Here is a 17,344-nt window from a genome sequence, read left to right as displayed (position 1 = left end):
TTTTTTAATCAAAGCACAGTTAAGAATTTTTTCACTGCACAAATAATATTTAATATGACAATACCTAAAAATAATTGTGATTGAAATGACTTTGTTGTAAAAATAAGAATAATTATTAGACCTTTATTAGTCTTTTCTTAATAATTAATAATTTTGATGACTTGTTTTTTCAAAATAGTCTATCTGTAACATAGAACGAGAAAATAGACTATAAATTATGGATCATTGCTAGAGCTAGTACAACAGCATATACTTTTCATTGTTTTGACTCTCAAGTGTGTATCCGTTGATATCTTATATGCTTTTGTATAGAGTGATGTGGTTCTCGGTTGATTAACTGTTTAACTGTGTTGGATATATACTCCGAGAGTCAGGACAATGAAAAGAATATTCTGTTGTCATAGCCCTAATTATTACATTAAAATATGAGATAAATATATTTTAAGAATTACATTTGAATTTGACACTATCTTAGAAATTACATCATTAAATAATTAGTCTTTCCGGATTTATTTCGAGTTATTTTTTCATATCCAAATCATTATAATTGATTGAGTAAATCTGAAGTCATAAAAGTGTTGTAAACCCACGAAGAAAAACACTTGTGTCCTTTTATATTTATTAGTATAAAACACATTGAATCTTTATAATTTGAAGATATATCACGTTCATCATGTATGCTATTTCTTATTTAGGTATTAAGATTTTGTAGACTTGAAATATTTAAGCAAAGTTTGAAAAAGGGAAATAAATACAAGCAGGTATTTTCAATCATCTCAAATAAAGGAAAGAGAGCCTTAGCAGTAGACTATGAGATTAAAATGTGTTCAAATCCAATTTGAAGTATTCCATTCACTTATACATTGAGAGAAGCATGAATCATCACTTCTCTAGAAAATAGGTAAAAATAATTTACTTTTAAAGAATAAACATTTAATTGATAAAAAATAAAATTTAAATAATTAAATAAAAATAGACTAAAAAAAAAAAATTGAACAAAACAATTCCATTGCTTCTAAACTAATCAAAAAGTCATTCTATTTTTTTTTTTTTTGATAAATCAAAAGTTAACTGTTTTTTTTTATTTTATGTAACAGAGAATCAGTGAAATATATATGTTAGAAATAAATGTTTGCATGTCAACAAATTATTCATGTTTTATTGTAAGCTAAACTTTTAATAAAATCAATACTTAGAATTAGTCATCAGTCGATGAGTTTGATTGAAAAGACAAAACTATGTTTGCAAAACTGTTATAAAAACAAATATTTCTTCAATTAATAATAATTTGTTTGGAAAAATAAATTTAAATTCAAAACAGAAATGAAATATAATTTTTTTTTTCAAATTTCAAATATAATTCAGTACAAACCGACCTGGTAAAAATTATCCCATGACTTGATAGAATTTGAAATGCATATAAGAAAATCACCAGTGAATAAAAGCACTTTTAAAAGATGTTTAGAGTTTTACTAGCATTCCAGTGAAATAGGTTGACAGTTCAAAGAAAACAATTCTGATGTTGAACAAAGCATAAGTTTCAATAAGGCCTTTGTAGACAAATCATTTTTCAGACATTGCAATGAACACTGGTCATGATACATACACATCAATGTCCAACTGACAATACATGTATTTCATAGCTTTTGATTATGTGTAACATGGATCAGAGGTGGAAATAGCAATTAGAGAGAGAAAAAGAGAGAGAGGAGGAGGGGGAAGGAAGTAATAGTTTCTTCAAACTAGTCAATCATAAGCAAGGGAGATCGCATCTATAAAGAAAAGAAACAATGCTTTTTTTAGGTTAAAGTTTATTTTCATTTATCATCTCCCTACACAGCTACTGAACTCATTAAGCAAGCTATATTTTGGTTGGCTATATAAAGCAACTGACATCTTGAAACTAAAAAGAGAAGTGGTAAGGAGTATTGATTGAAGAATGATCTGATTAATCATGTCTTTATTTAACTGACGCCTTGCAAGGTTAAATAGCAGTTTCTTGACAGGTGGAAAAACGAAAAATAAAACATAAAATGATTTTCTGCTTTGTGGCACATCAACCTCTTTTTGATTATTATTAACATTAGGTAGAAGCATGCTACACATTCTAAGCAATTGTATCCAATTAATTAACCACAAGTTAGTATTTTACTCTTAGCTGAGAGGATTATAGGTTCATACCTTTCCCAATTAGCATGTCATAATAAATGTGCAAGGATTTAAATTTAGTGAGGCAAATGCCATAGTCCATAACTGTATCCATTAGACTAATCCCTCTCCTATCAAGATGTTTCATTTTGAATTTATTCAAAGCAGCATATTCCTAAAATCTGTAAACATTTTAAAGACAAACAAAAATCATGTGGAATGAAAACTTGATTAACATTTTTTGTGTTGAATAATCAATGATTGTCGGTTTTGAAGTGAAAATGCAATTCTCGTGTTTCATGATTACTGGATGTTCTGCTAGATCTACAGCAGATGTGCTTACAGTTATATCTCATAGGATTAGCAAATCTCTCGACGGAGGCAACCTTTCTAGGGCAATTGCTCTTGACATATCTAAGGCCTTTGATAGGGTAGGGCATAAAGGTTTACTTCACAAGATCTCTAGCTATGGTATAGCTGGAAATGTCTTCTCAATTATTAAATCATTTCTTTCTGACAGGTTCATAAGAGTAGTAGTTGATGGGCAAAAATCAGAAGCTCACAGTATTAATGCTGGAGTCCCTCAGGGGTCCATCCTGGGCCCAACTCTATTCCTGATCTACATTAATGATCTTCCAAATCACATTCTTACATCATTTGTAGACATTTATGCTGATGACACTACAATTTATGGTAGCACATCTAAGACAGTAAACGACCAAGTTCTCTCCGATTCTCTCTCCTCTGATCTTGAGCACGTGGTACAATGGGGAAAGGAGTGACTAGTTACTTTTAATGCATCTAAAACCAAGCTTCTCTCTTTACATCATCAACATTCTGATACACATCTGGCATTAATTGAAATGAATGGCTCTCATCTTCAGGAGGCCTCAAGTTTTGACAAGCTTCTGGGCTTGACCTTTACTCCTGATCTTAAATGGAACACATACATTAAATCTGTTGCCAAGGCCACTGGAAAAATGGTGGGATCTTTCTATCGATCCAGTAGATATCTCACTGCTGATGCAATTCTCTATATATATAAGAACCAGGTACATCCAAGGATGGAATACTGTTGCCACATCTGGGCAGGAGCTGCTAGAAAGGACTTGTCCTGCCTTGATAGAGTTCAAAATAAACTTTGTAGCCTCGTAGGAGATGTCCTTTTCTCTTCTCTGCAACCTCTATCTCACAGAAGAGATGTTGCGAGTTTGTCTCTGATGTATCGTTATTTTCATGGAAAGTGTTCGACTGAGCTTTAGTCTATGGTCCCCCCTTGCCAAACTTTCACAAGAAATACTCGTTTAGCTGAAAACACTATCAATAATTCTCCCCACTCTTTATCTGTGCCTAAACCTAAACGTAGATTCCATGAACAAAGCTTCTTTCTCAGAACTGCACGCCTGTGGAATTGTCTTCCGTTTTCCTGCTTTCCAGTTGACTACAATATGGTTGTGTTCAAGTCTAATGTAAATAAGTTCTTGATGAGCCGTTCCATATAAGTTATCAAATTTACCGAATTTTCATTACTAATGATTACTCACTCGTTAACTCTTGGCTTTGATAATGTGGTGATGCCTGTGTAAAAAAAAAAAAAAAAAAAGGTGCCAGGCATATTAGTCATAATTTATGCAAAGATTTTTACCATGGATCATTATTTTTCTTTGGAAAATTGCTCTCATCAACAATATTTCTATTTCTAGGATGTTTTAAACGATACATTCTCCAGACGTTTTCAGATGTTCATTTATGTACAATAATGTTTTGCTCAATTTTTTAAATTATTTGTATACATGGATATCCATAAATAATATTTTTATTGCAGAAATTCCCCTCTGGATCAAAATATTGTAGGTTTGCAACAACAGATGCCACATACAAATTCAATACATCTACCCTGATAGCTACTATCAGGGTAGATGTATAGCTTAGGACAACCATTTCTAATACATTCACTTGTGATAATAAAATGCTACATTACATCCAATGAGCAACACCATCATAATCGCCACATCTACAGAGAGAGAAGTTCCCATTGTTTTCTATCTCAATATTTAGTGCTTTCGCTGCTACTAGTTGTCACTGGGTCAAATTCTACATTTTTCGACTATAGTGTGATTACACCCTCTGTAACTGGCTAATACATACATAGACATAACATATTCTTTCCGATTTCCAAATCCTAAATAATAATGGCTCCCCAGCCACGTTCTGCTCTTTCTGATTGGCTGAAACCCGACATTCTCAAATTCCAGAATTAAATTAATTCCTTAATAAACGAACACTTCTAAAAGTTTATAAAAATGGCGTCGCTCTCCACATGAGACACTAGTGCTAAAAAAAAAAATACAAACATATTAACGGCTCATAAACAGACAATTAAATACTGATAACCTTAATTACTAGAACAAACATGGATAAGTAAAAAACTTTATATATATAACATCTCCGTCTTTGCTTGCATGTCCAGAACACTAAAAAAAATGTAAACACAGCAATGGTTTGGGAATGTAAACATGTACAAAATACTGACATGGCACTATCCTCCACCCAAAATAAAAAATACCTGTCCTGAAAAAAAAACATATTTTCCTTTCTTTTTTTTTTGGTGCGGGGAGCATTTACTATTCTGGTTGACAATTAGATTTTTTATACCGATTATCTATGCTACAGTTTTAACATAAATATCATACATATAGAAACACTTATTTGTTATATGTTTGTGTTTTCACCAATTTTCAATTGTGTGGAGTATTTTATTTAAGTTTATTTAATTTAATTTTATTTTCCAGACTGATTCTCGAGATTGCGCAAACGTTAATTTTTTTTTTCTTTTTGCCGGAGGGTGGGGGTGAATTTGTACAGAAGGTTCACTTCCACAATTTTCTTTAGAATGACGACTTTTATAGGTTTTCGACTATGCTGATTAAGAAAATCTCATTACAATTTTGCGGAGACAAGTACTTAAAGAGATATAAAGACCTGTAATTAACTTGCTGCCAGGTTTGTACGCACTTGCGCTAAACAAATCTACTTCTCTCCTACTGATACTGCCACTTCCCAATTTTTTTTTTAGCATTTGTGGGTGAGTATGCTACCAACGATTATCACAGTGAAATTTAGAGGAATTATTTTTCTACCTTCCTTCCCACAAAAAAGAGGGTTGTTTACTCCAAAAGCCATGCTCTACATGAGGATGTTATGAGTGCCTATTCCAAACGTCATTCTTAAGATGGGGAGATTGGTGGTGTCTATTCCGAAGGCTATTCTTAACATGGGGAGTTTAGAATGTCTATTCCAAATGCCGTTCTTAATATGACAATACTCAAAGAAGTGAAGTGAAAAAAGTCGTAATTGTTTTGTTTTACACGTTAAAAAAAGACAACATAAAACTGGAATTTAATTTAATACTATTGATGGAAGAATTAAAAAGAAGAGGAAGACTTGAACAACAAATGGAAGCAGCTAAGACTGCTACCACTGATTTTGATCACTCTAAACAGTTTGTATACAGTGAGAATCCCTAACTTCTAAAACTTCTGTTTTTACTTTTTATTATTTTTCTAATGGACCTTTTTTTTTGGGGGGGGGATTTTATTAATTCATACTGATTTACACATTCTCTTAATTGCTTTTTTTAAAAAATTCAAACAGTACCTGCATGTTATCGCCCCAAACCAATACAAATCGCCAGTGAACGCCAAATTATTTCATTTCAGCCTCAGCCGCCAGTGTCTGCAATTGTTCAGGGTCGGCAGTGGCCACCAACAACAACCATAGCTTACTTTTTTTGTGAGGGGGGGGGCTTCCACCGGGCAATACCAGTTAATGGGTTATGCTAGTTTATTAAATCTGCAGATCTGATGAATTGATAAATTTGATTGTTATTTTTATATTCCTGAATGCTGAATGTGATTGTTTATATCATGCTATACATGTGTATTAATGGATTTTAAACAGAAAAATTATTGTGTGAAGCATAGAAATAGCATTATTATGTTTATCAAATTTTGAGATGAGGATCGATTATCCATATTAATTGGATTTTTCAAACTATTCTTCTAATCTTAAATGTTATTTTCACAATGAAAGGACCTGTGGCGTAACGGACAAAATACTTGGTAAAATTATGTTGCAAGTTACACTTTTCTGGAGATCCTTAGTGCAAGCAACATTCAAAATAAAACTGTGGATTACTTAGGATGATCATGGGTAATGGAATGAGAGCATGCTATCTCCGTGGATTAAATAATGGGGTTTCATTTGAAATTCTGAGTTTGACAGACAGATTCTCAAGTTCGACAAGATACACCTGGAGAAGGTTGGAGGTTACCAAAATGTTGTGAAAATAAGAATGCAAATATACAAAACAATGTAAGTTATGTGTATTTAAAATTCCATGGCAATTCATAAATTGAAACAGAATGATCTGCAAGTACAAAACGTCTTTTCTTCAATCAATGTTGACCCATTCAGAAATAATACAACCCCCCCCCGAAAAACTGATTCATTAAAAAGATAAATAATTAAACGCCAAATGAAAAAGATTTTCATTCAGTTATATTAGAGACAATATAATGCCAAATGACGAATATTTATGATGATTCCTAACACAAAACGATTTAATCTGCAAATTCATGCCATAGTAATCTGGATGCAGTTTGATAATGCAGTCTATTCTGCATAGTTATATGCAACAAATGATGCTACTAGCTTTAAATTTGCTGCTTAAATAAAATATTATATTTTAGAAAATTTTTATTTGTAAAAAATTTTTTTAAAATTCTAAACATTATTTAAATGCATATGGAATTTTGATCCTAAATAAATTATTTTTAACTAACATAGACATTCCAAGGTTAATTACACAAACAATTTTTAATTTTATTATTTGGTGCAAGTCCAGAGTTCAACTCAATTAAAATAAAACAACAAAAATACAAAAAAAATCTTTGATATATGTACTTGCTTTGGAATAAAAATGTCATATTTCAAAAATTACATAACTTGATCAAGTAGTTGTTTTTATGGAAAATCATTTTTTTTACGATTTTTAGTAATTTCATTTGATTTTAATTTCGGTAGTTGGAATTGAGTTGTTTCCCTTTATTTATTAAATATTGAAGACTAAGACATCACGTCCTCATAAAATTTGATTTTCTTAGTTAAAAAAAACTACTTGATCAATTTATGTGATTTTTAGAATACGACATTTTCATTCCGTGATGAGTATATACATCATAAAGATTTTTCTTTATTTTTGTTTTTTTTAATAAGGTTGAACTTTGGATTTGCACCTGTTATTTCATTAGTTTTATTTTCGTTGAGAAATATGCATCATTTCTAAATAGTAAGTAAATACTCAAATGATAATTGATGGAGGATTTTAATATTTATTACACTTAGAATAATTTAAATGTAATAATGTTTAAGCATGTCTTAAAGAGAAATGCTTCTCAACACCCTGGAAAACCTCATCAGTATGCCTCGTATTTAAAAATTCAGGTGATCGGTCATCTCCCTTTCAGTACAGACCAATCAGTCTTCCGTGCGTCATGAGCAAGTTGCTAGAATCTGTGTTAAATAGACAAGTAGTCAACCACCTCAGCAAAAATAACTTCCTCAGTGACATGCAATATGGTTTTCGTTCTGCTAGATCTACAGCAGATGTGCTAAATGTTATATCTCATAAGATTAGTGAATCTCTTGACAAAGACTGCATTTCTAGGGCAATTGCTCTTGACATATCATAGGCCTTTGATAGGGTTTGGCATAAAGGTTTACTTCACAAGATCTCTAGCTATAGTATAGCTGGAAATGTATTTTCAATTATTAAATCAATTCTCTCTAATAGGTGAATAAGAGTAGTGATTGATGGGCAGAAATCAGAAGCTCACAGTATTAATGCTGGTGTCCCTCAGGGGTCCATCCTAGGCTCAACTCTCTTCCTGATCTACATCAATCATCTCCCAAACCACATCCTAAGATCATTCATAGACATTTATGTTGACAACACCATCTATGGAAACACTTCAAAGCAATAAATGATCACAATCTTTCTGATTCACTTTTCTCTGATCTTGAACATGTGGTGCAATGGGGAATGGGATTGCTAGTTAATTTTAATGCATTTAAAACCATGCTTCTATCTTTCCATCATCAACGTTCTGACCTTCATCTAACATCAATTGAAATGAATAACTCTCGTCTTGGGAAGGCTCTATATTTTGACAATCCATGGCCAAGATCATTGGAAAAATGGTTGGATCATACTACCGTTCTGGTAGATATCTCACTGCCAATGGAATTCTCTACCTGTATAAGAGCCAAGTACATTCTAGTATGGAGTACTGTCGCCACATCTGGGCAGGAGCTGCTAGGAGAGCTTATCTTGCGTTGACAAAGTTCCAAATAAATTTCGTAGCCTAGTCTCTTCCCTACAACCTCTTTTCCACAGAAGAAACGTCATGAGCCTGTCTCTGTTCTATCATTATTTTCATGGCAAGTGCTCGTCTGAGATCCAATCTATGGTCCCCTCTTGCCACTCATGAAAAACAGTCGTCTAGCTAAAACCACTATCAATAATTTCCCCCACTCTTTATCTGTGCCTAAACCATAATATAGATTCCATGAACAAAGTTTCTTTCTTAGAACTGCACAGCTGTAGAACTCTCTTCCATTTGCCTACTTTTCTAGCTGGCTACAATATGATCATCTTCAAGTTCAATGTAAACAAGTTCTTGATAAGGCGTTCCCTTAAGTAACCCAATTTACCAAATTTCCACTACTAACGATTACTACGATATTATCCATTGACTACTGTACACTCATTAACCCTTAGTGACTTCTTTGTAAAAAAACAAAAAAACAAACTAAAATGTGATGTCATTCGTTTGATTTCTTGGATAAACCATGTGTATTGATTTTGCAGGAATTAAATCTGGCCTTTTAAAAGACCAGATTTAATTAAAAGAAAACAGTTTATGATGTCTGTGCTTGTATCTATGCCTATAATTTCTCAACTGTTCAACTACAAATTTGAAATTTGGTTTATATATGCACAAATATATAAAGTTATGTGAATGGTGGACATTGGAACTGATCAGGATACTGTCTGAAAGAGCACACGTGCATTCTGACTAATTCTTACCAAGTCACTAAAACCAAATTCAGAGAATGCAAAGTTCATTTAGAGTTTGATGTTTGTTATTCATTTTCTAGAAAGTCTGATCCTCTATAGTGATGTTCAGTATGGCTTTCATCGTTTTTTGTTCAGCTGTTGTAACTGAATGGATCTGTTGGTTTATGGATAATTCAGGTGAAGGTAGTCATTGCACTTGACATTTCGAAGGCATTTGACAGGGTGTGGTATTCTATTTATAAACGATGCTGCTAGGAACTGATGAATCGAATTAATTCACGTTCTGCTACCACCCAATCAGAAACCAGAATTGCTACATAAGTATCAAACCTTTCTGTAGCAATTTGGCATGTTTTCTTCATGTCAATACGGGAAGAATCTTTTGCTCTGTGGATTCCAACTCAAGAACTGTCTACTGTAAACCAGTCACCTCCAGGACTTGTGTAGAACAACTAACCATTGGAAACTGTTCTGAAACTAAACATGGCTTACAGGTTCTATTCAAGTTCTAACACTGTTTCTTTTCTATATAAATGATCTTCCTGAGAATATTATTCAGAAAATTTACATTTATGCTGATGATGCCTCTGTGTATTTATTCTATTGCAGTCTGTTATTCTCATCTTCATAGTTGTTGTTGTTTTATCACGTTTCAGCCAATTCACCTCTGGCCTTCTTCAGGTGATACTATGAAGATGAGGATAACAGTCTGCAAAAAAAAAAAATGAATACATAAATTATAAAGCCTCATCTCAAAGGATTCCCCAAAAAATGCATAATAAAAAATAAAAATAATATATGATACCACTCTCTATTCTGGTATTTCTTCTTACCTATTTTCCTCGGATCAGTTGAAATATGCAGCTGATCTAAAAGTTGATCTGGATTCAGTTATGGATTGGAGTAAGAAATGGCTTGCTTCATTTAATCCTGTTAAGACTCAACTATTGTTTTTCAGTCATAGGCGTGTCCCTTTTTTTCCTGAGATTTTTATGGATGACTCTGCTCAAGGTGAGAAATTGACTCTAAAACTTCTTGGTCTTTCCTTCTCATCAAATCTTTCTGGAGTCCAAATATTAATTCCATTGCTCTTTCTGCTTCCCCTAAAAATGGTTCCTCTATCACTCTAAACACTTTCTCACACCATTTTCTTTCTCTACAAATCTACTATCAGACCATATATGGAGTTTTGTTGTCATATTTGGGCTAATGAATCTGTGTCTCATTTGAAAGTTCTTGATAAATTTTGCAGAAACCTTCTTGTAATTTGATTGGCCCTATACTTTCTTCATCAATGAAACCTCTCTCTCACAGATGTGATGTTGCTAGTCTCAGAAGATTGAGATTAGCAGCAAATACTATAATGGCATGTGTTCCTCAGAATTTTCTGATCTATTTCTTGCTTCCTTTGTTTCAGCTCGTTTGACTCATTGATCTAGAGGTCTCCATCCAGTCCTAACTCTTGCAATAATATTAACATCAACTCCGCCCTGTGCTTCAACAGTATTACCAAGATAACAAAATTTCTGATGATATAAATAGCTTTGCCATATCAATATATTTTCTCCACACTCAAGTTCACATTGTCTTGAACTTCTTACACTTAAAATGATTATCATCTTTCAACCTACCTGTAATTTCATTGCATTTTGTGTCTCCATTGTTTGCATCATAAAAAAAATTAATTGCACTCAACTTCATTTCCACTAACTTATCACAGATGTTTCCTTTCCAACAGTACTATCACTGATCACCACTTTAGTCTTAGTAAGATTCATTCTCACTTTACTTTCCATAGCATTTTTCCAATTTTTTAACTTAACATGTACTAAATTAGCTTGCCTTTTTTTAATAGACATTTTAAGTCTTTTCTACTGTCAAAATCTCTCATTCTAATTTTTACAATTTACTAAATGGATCAGTAACTCTCTTTTTTTTTTCTTCTATCATTAAAACAAAATAAACTGTATTCTTTTTCTTCACTAAACAACATTTTACACAATTTCACAACTTTTTGCCGGTTGCAACCATCAACCTTTTCCAGGTGCATTGTTTCAAACTTGGGAATATTTATGTTGAACTCATAAATCTATATGGAATTTCTACCTGAACCCATGATTGAATTCACTGCATATAAATTCTCATATTGAAAAAATGCACCTGAAAGAAAGTTAAATGTTTCATCAGCCAAAACCTTGTGAAAATAACAACCAAGATGAGAATAGTAGTTTGAATAATTCAAATTAGCAATCCTTCTCCCCAAATTTTCAAGGAATAATTATAAGGTGTTGCAATATCTAGATATTTATATTCAATTTAAAAAAAAAACATAATAAAAAATATTATATAATTTGCTATATAATCAACACTTCATGTATAAAGTAACCCAGTCCTAGTTATGGAATTTAATGTGATAAGGTCAAAAGCCAATACATAACATAAACATGAATATATACATCATGGTTTTATAAAGAAAAGAAAAATGTAATAGTCACCATCAATAACACATGTAAACTAGAAAATTACCCATTGTTTTCTTTCCCAAATATTTTATCCAAAGATTTCCTTTTGGAGTGGGATTGGTTTATTACTAATTACATGAGTTACCCTCTCCCACTGGAGAATACCGATTTAACTGCCTCTATGCTGGGATAAAAGAGTACTATCTGTCAAAGGAGTGATATTTTATTTTTGTCCCATTTAGTTTCCAAACAATTTTGTGTCTAATTTTGCCTTCATTTATATATTAAGAAACAATAACCTAAAAACAATATGTCTGCCGTACTATTAATTTAAGCTTCTTAAAATTTGACATATCCAAATATTAAATATTAATAGTTTATGCAGATATTTCTTTTGTATTTTATGAAATTTGAAATAAATGGTATTTATTTACAGTTGATAATTTATTCAAAAGTTCTATGATTCAATTTTAATCCAAGTCATGAAATATTAACCATTGCGCATAATGATTAATTGAAAAAAAAAAAAAAAAAATGGATCCCAAAAATGAAAGAAAGTAAAAAAGACAATATCTGAATGTTGAAAAAATAAAAATAAATGGAGCATTTTTTACAACATAGAACATCATGGAAGCATTTTCTGTTTTCATTGAACAATTTTCATGTCTACATTTTTGTTCATCTCTAAAAATCTAGTATATATCAAGAAAGAACAACCTAAAAACAATATATCTGTCATAATATTAATTTAAAGCTTCTTAAAATTTGACATGCCCAAATATTAAACTTCTTTCATAGTGATCTTTTTATATTCTTTTACAGCAAAAATCGTTTTATTAAATATTTTCATAATGGCACTGAATAAAATACAAACAGGAAGCAAAACAACTTCTTATGCAATAAATTTGAAAAATGAAACCAAGAAACTTAAAATTTAAAACAAAGAGTATTTTACAGTCATTTGTAACTACAATAAATATCATTTTTATTTTAAGCATTGCCTTATTCAATGAAAAAACATTGTTTGCATTTTAAAAATTTTATCACTTTTTAATGTCATCTAAAAGTAAATTTTGCTATAATTAAATAAAAAAAACAAAACAAAAAAAAAACAATTATTTCACAAAAGCAAGCATATCGGGAAAGTGCATGGTTAATTTACTTCCAAAGTCTGAATTTTCACCGATTGTTCTTATTGTTTTCTGCTGCTTAGATATGACCCCCATCCTCTTGCCAAAATTAGGGATTAAAAAATAGAGTAGAATGAATATTCAAAGTTATACTCTTCAAGAGATTTTTGATGAAATCTTTCACCTTGGTCACTGTTTTAAGTTAACTGTCAAAAATGAAATAAATTAATCATAGGAAGTTGCATTTCAACAATTTATTTCTTAAATAAGGCAAAGATTGAGTCACAAATTGACCAACTTCCTATAGTTACATAACTCAATGAGATGTAGACTAATAACTAATCACACACTAGAATTAATGGCACCCTAAGAAAAAAAGAAATACTAAATAATACTAAAACAGAAAACTAAAATATACTATCATACCATACTGGTGTGCATAGACAGTAGGAACTAAATCAAAAGCCATCACTCAGGCAAGTTGACCATGTGACTGAGTTTATAAAAGGTTAAACACACAGTAATTCTCTCCCTTTCTACCTGGTTCTCGGACTGAAAACATCTCCATGTGGCACAGACCGATCCCCAACTACTCTCTTGGATCATCACACAACCCACCTGGGCCTTCTGGCCCCGGGGTTTCACTTAAACAAGAAGAAAAAAAATTATTGTGGCTACCACCAAACAATAACCTCAGTCAGGCACACATGAACCCTGCTTCTCGCACCAGACTCTCTAATCTTTTTGTCCTCATCCATATATGGACACACACTTAACTTTAACACACATACATGGACTCTCTCTTTCAACATCTTTCATACATATGAACTCTTTCCAATACTTTTTCTATACAAAGTCATACTTACAAAGATAATCAATAACGTTGTTATCAAATGTTAGAATGAGATTCTCATCTTGTCTTTTGAAATTACATTTTGGTGACCCCGACATGATGGTGAACATGCAACGTCAACATCTATTCTACAGTAGAAAATCAACTTAAATCTATCTTCTTACTTTCTTCTTTAGTTTTGTTATTTGTGAGATGAGTTAGACAAAAAGTAATGTGAACATTAACTTGGATTAAAAAAAAAAAATTAAAACCAGAGTTATTTAACTTTTTTCCTCGATTATTAAGTTAATGAAAAATTTGTTTTATTTTGTTTTTTTGAAAAAAAAAATCAAATCCTAATTTGAAATAAAAGTGCCGCCTTACCCACAAATGCTGCCTGCTCACCAACAACTGAGGATCCAAGTACTTCAACATGGATTTTATTAACATCAAAAACATCCACAGCAAAAGGACTGCCATTTATCTGATGACTACCATAAAGCACGTCAATAGTATAGCGTCCTAAAATAAAACATATCAATAGGAAAATACAAGTTAATATTTGATATACATATATCAATATATGTTAATATATATCTACAAATCTGAATGAACCAATCAGTTTTTTAAAGCGACTTTCACACATCTTACAAATGTGTATCAAAGTTAGTTAATACTTATTAACTGATCTTTTTTTTAAATCAATATTATTTTGTGCTGCAATTTTTAATCAGAAAAAAAAACGTTTTGTAAATGCTCCAAAGAAATTTAAGGAACATATCTTAATTTTTAATGGCAGTAATTTCTTGACAAAAAAATTTATTTTGTAGATTAAAATTTTTCACAATAGACCTTTATTAAAAACTTTAGAGATAAATGACCGTACCTATCCGACATTACTTGGAAATTTTTCTAACTTTTTTTTTATCAAATATATATAGTTTTTAAATGGGATTTTGAAAGTTATGGTATTATTTGGTAATTAAATTATAAAATTGAACAAAATTGTTATAAAAGTATAGCTAAAGCAATGTTGTTTTAATCTCTATTCATAAAATTATTGGATGTAAATAACTTTCATAAAACCTTTCAGTCTTTTAATACATGATGATTTGCTAATAATTTAAAAACCAGAAATGATTATTTGACTTAAATGCTTCCAAATTCCTTTCAAATTTCAAAATAATTCATTTGTTTCCAACATTTTTTTCAAAGATTAAAATAGCTGACTTATTGAAACGGAGAACATATAATGGATTTAAATTTGTAATTAATTAATAAAAAACCCCTGAGATTTGAATGAATATTCGATTAATAGTAAATAATAGAAATATTTGAGAAACACACACACACACACAAGAAATGGTTACAGAATTTTATTAATACAGACATTGGAAATAATAATTCCATGATATAAACATTGGAATCATTTACATTCTATAGAATGAGAAAAAAATTTAATTTCTTTTCTACAGAACTTGCGCAAATTTTTTTTTGATAGAACATGCAGACAAGTGTGAAAATATAAGCAACATAGATTACAATCATGCAACAATGATTGTAATCCAAGTTTGTTGTTGTAGTATTATTATTTTATCTATTTATTTTCAATTTGACATGCAGAATCGTATATGTTTAGAATCAAGAAATAATAATGATAATTACCTGGAATGGTTGGAGTCCATTCAACTTTATAGTCACCATCATGTTGAGGAATCATACGATTTGGGATAATGTCATTATTTGGTGCTGTAAAAAGAAATGGTTAATTTGTGATGAAGTTACAAAGTATTATTTTATGAACTTTTTATGAAATAACAATACTTAAGATAACCTTTGTATAAAGATAAGGAAATATTTATCTCTAAACAAATTTTTTATTCCTTCAATAATATATAAATTCCAAGATGTTGTCCATCTTACTATTTATTTCTTTCAGCATGTTAAAATGTTCAATTCTTGACAGCACCTGTTTCGTAGCACAGAGCCATTCATATTATTATTATATCACTTTTTGAATCTTTTCTGCCCTTTTCCATCACTAGTACTAATGATAAAATAATAAATATATATTGATTACTACCAGTAAAACTAAAATCTCCAGATCACCCACCATAAGTGTATTTTTATGTTTGTAAAAATATACGAACATATTACATAGTTTGTTACAGTAATTCGAACATAATAATAAAAAAAAGGTTCTGCACCTAGATATTTAATAATTTTAAAAGAATTGGAAATTGATAATTATATCAGAATCGGAAAAAATATTGGAATCGTCCCACTATTAATTAATTTATATATATATATATATATATATATATATATATATATATATATATATATATATATATATATATATATATAAAAGAGTAAATAGTTAATAAAACATGTTAAAAAAACACTTTGAAAAGAGTTAAAAACATATTTAGTCTGAAAAGGAAACACTTAATAAGTAGATAGTCCTTAATCCGTGGAGTGTTTCCTTTTCAGATTAAATATGTTTTTAACTCTTTTCAAAGTCTTTTTAACATGTTTTATTAACTATTTGCTCTTATTATAAGGTCTATCCCTATTTGGTTTTATCAAGCTTTTACATCTGGTTGAGATTACTTTATGAATATTAATTCTTTAATATTTATAATATACTTTAGTTTTACCATCTTGGATCATTTTGGTAAATTTAATTGTAATTTTTATTTTATTTTATATATATATATATATATATATATATATATATATATATATATATATATATATATATATAATATATATATTATATATAATATATATAAAATATATATATTATATATAAAATATATATATTATATATATATAATATATATATATATATATATAATATATATACATTCCTATCAGTTTGCACAAAAGTTTATATAGTAACTCAATGATTAGAACTCCTAATCTTACATATATCTTGTTTTTTTTTCTTGCCACTAGTTTCAATAAAAAAACACTTTTAAAACAAATCTTTCAATTTTACAACTTACAGCACTTTCATCTATACAAATTTATAAATAATATATAGAAATATTTCTGTATTTAGACTCTTCCACACATTTATTAATACCAATAACATATTTGCTTTAATCCTCCATAAATAACATAATTTCTGAAACTATCATTTTCCTTTGGCATAATTGGTGCCAATTTACACCAATAGGTACATTTCATTTAATTTCAAGTTTTTAATCCCTGAAATGATTTTCACAAAAGTACTGATTAACTTTAAAGACATTACCATGAATAATTTCTTAAGACCGCAAAATAGGTCTGACTTCTATTTTATTTATCACCTCATGATAAACATTTTTATTCCATGCCTGCCTTTTTTTCCTTCAAAATTAAAAAAAACACACACACACACAATCAGCATCAAGCTTTTAATTCAATTTCAATAATAATTTTGCACATCAGTCAGTTCAAGAGAAATGCTTCTATACTGCATCAATTTCATAAATACAATAAACCATATATTTTATTACTTGCACATTACTTATCAAAACACATTTTTTTCTTCATTGATTTTCACATTAACAAAATAAACTTATATTTTTAAGTTTAACAACAGGCACAAATATTTGTTTTCCTAAAAACAAAAATGAACAAA

At 30.1% G+C, this 17,344-nt stretch overlaps 1 protein-coding gene across 2 annotated transcripts in view; it reads right to left on the bottom strand.

Annotated features, from left to right (window-relative positions):
* Positions 1-17,344, bottom strand: part of LOC145287981 (filamin-B-like) — a 306,042-nt gene that overhangs the window by 44,874 nt on the left and 243,824 nt on the right. For both annotated transcript variants that reach the window (XM_080135974.1, XM_080135975.1), the window contains 2 exons: positions 15,379-15,462; positions 14,098-14,235 (listed from right to left, as the gene is read on the bottom strand). In XM_080135974.1, coding sequence (XP_079992100.1) covers positions 14,098-14,235; positions 15,379-15,462 — 222 coding nt within the window. The remainder of the gene's footprint in view (positions 1-14,097; positions 14,236-15,378; positions 15,463-17,344) is intronic.

This window comes from Euprymna scolopes, chromosome 11 (genome assembly GCF_053919585.1).
Source record: "Euprymna scolopes isolate OS-2025 chromosome 11, ASM5391958v1, whole genome shotgun sequence".
NCBI classification, from domain to species: domain Eukaryota; kingdom Metazoa; phylum Mollusca; class Cephalopoda; order Sepiida; family Sepiolidae; genus Euprymna; species Euprymna scolopes.
Note: the sequence above shows the minus strand (reverse complement) of the source record. Positions and strands in the feature narration are given on the sequence as shown.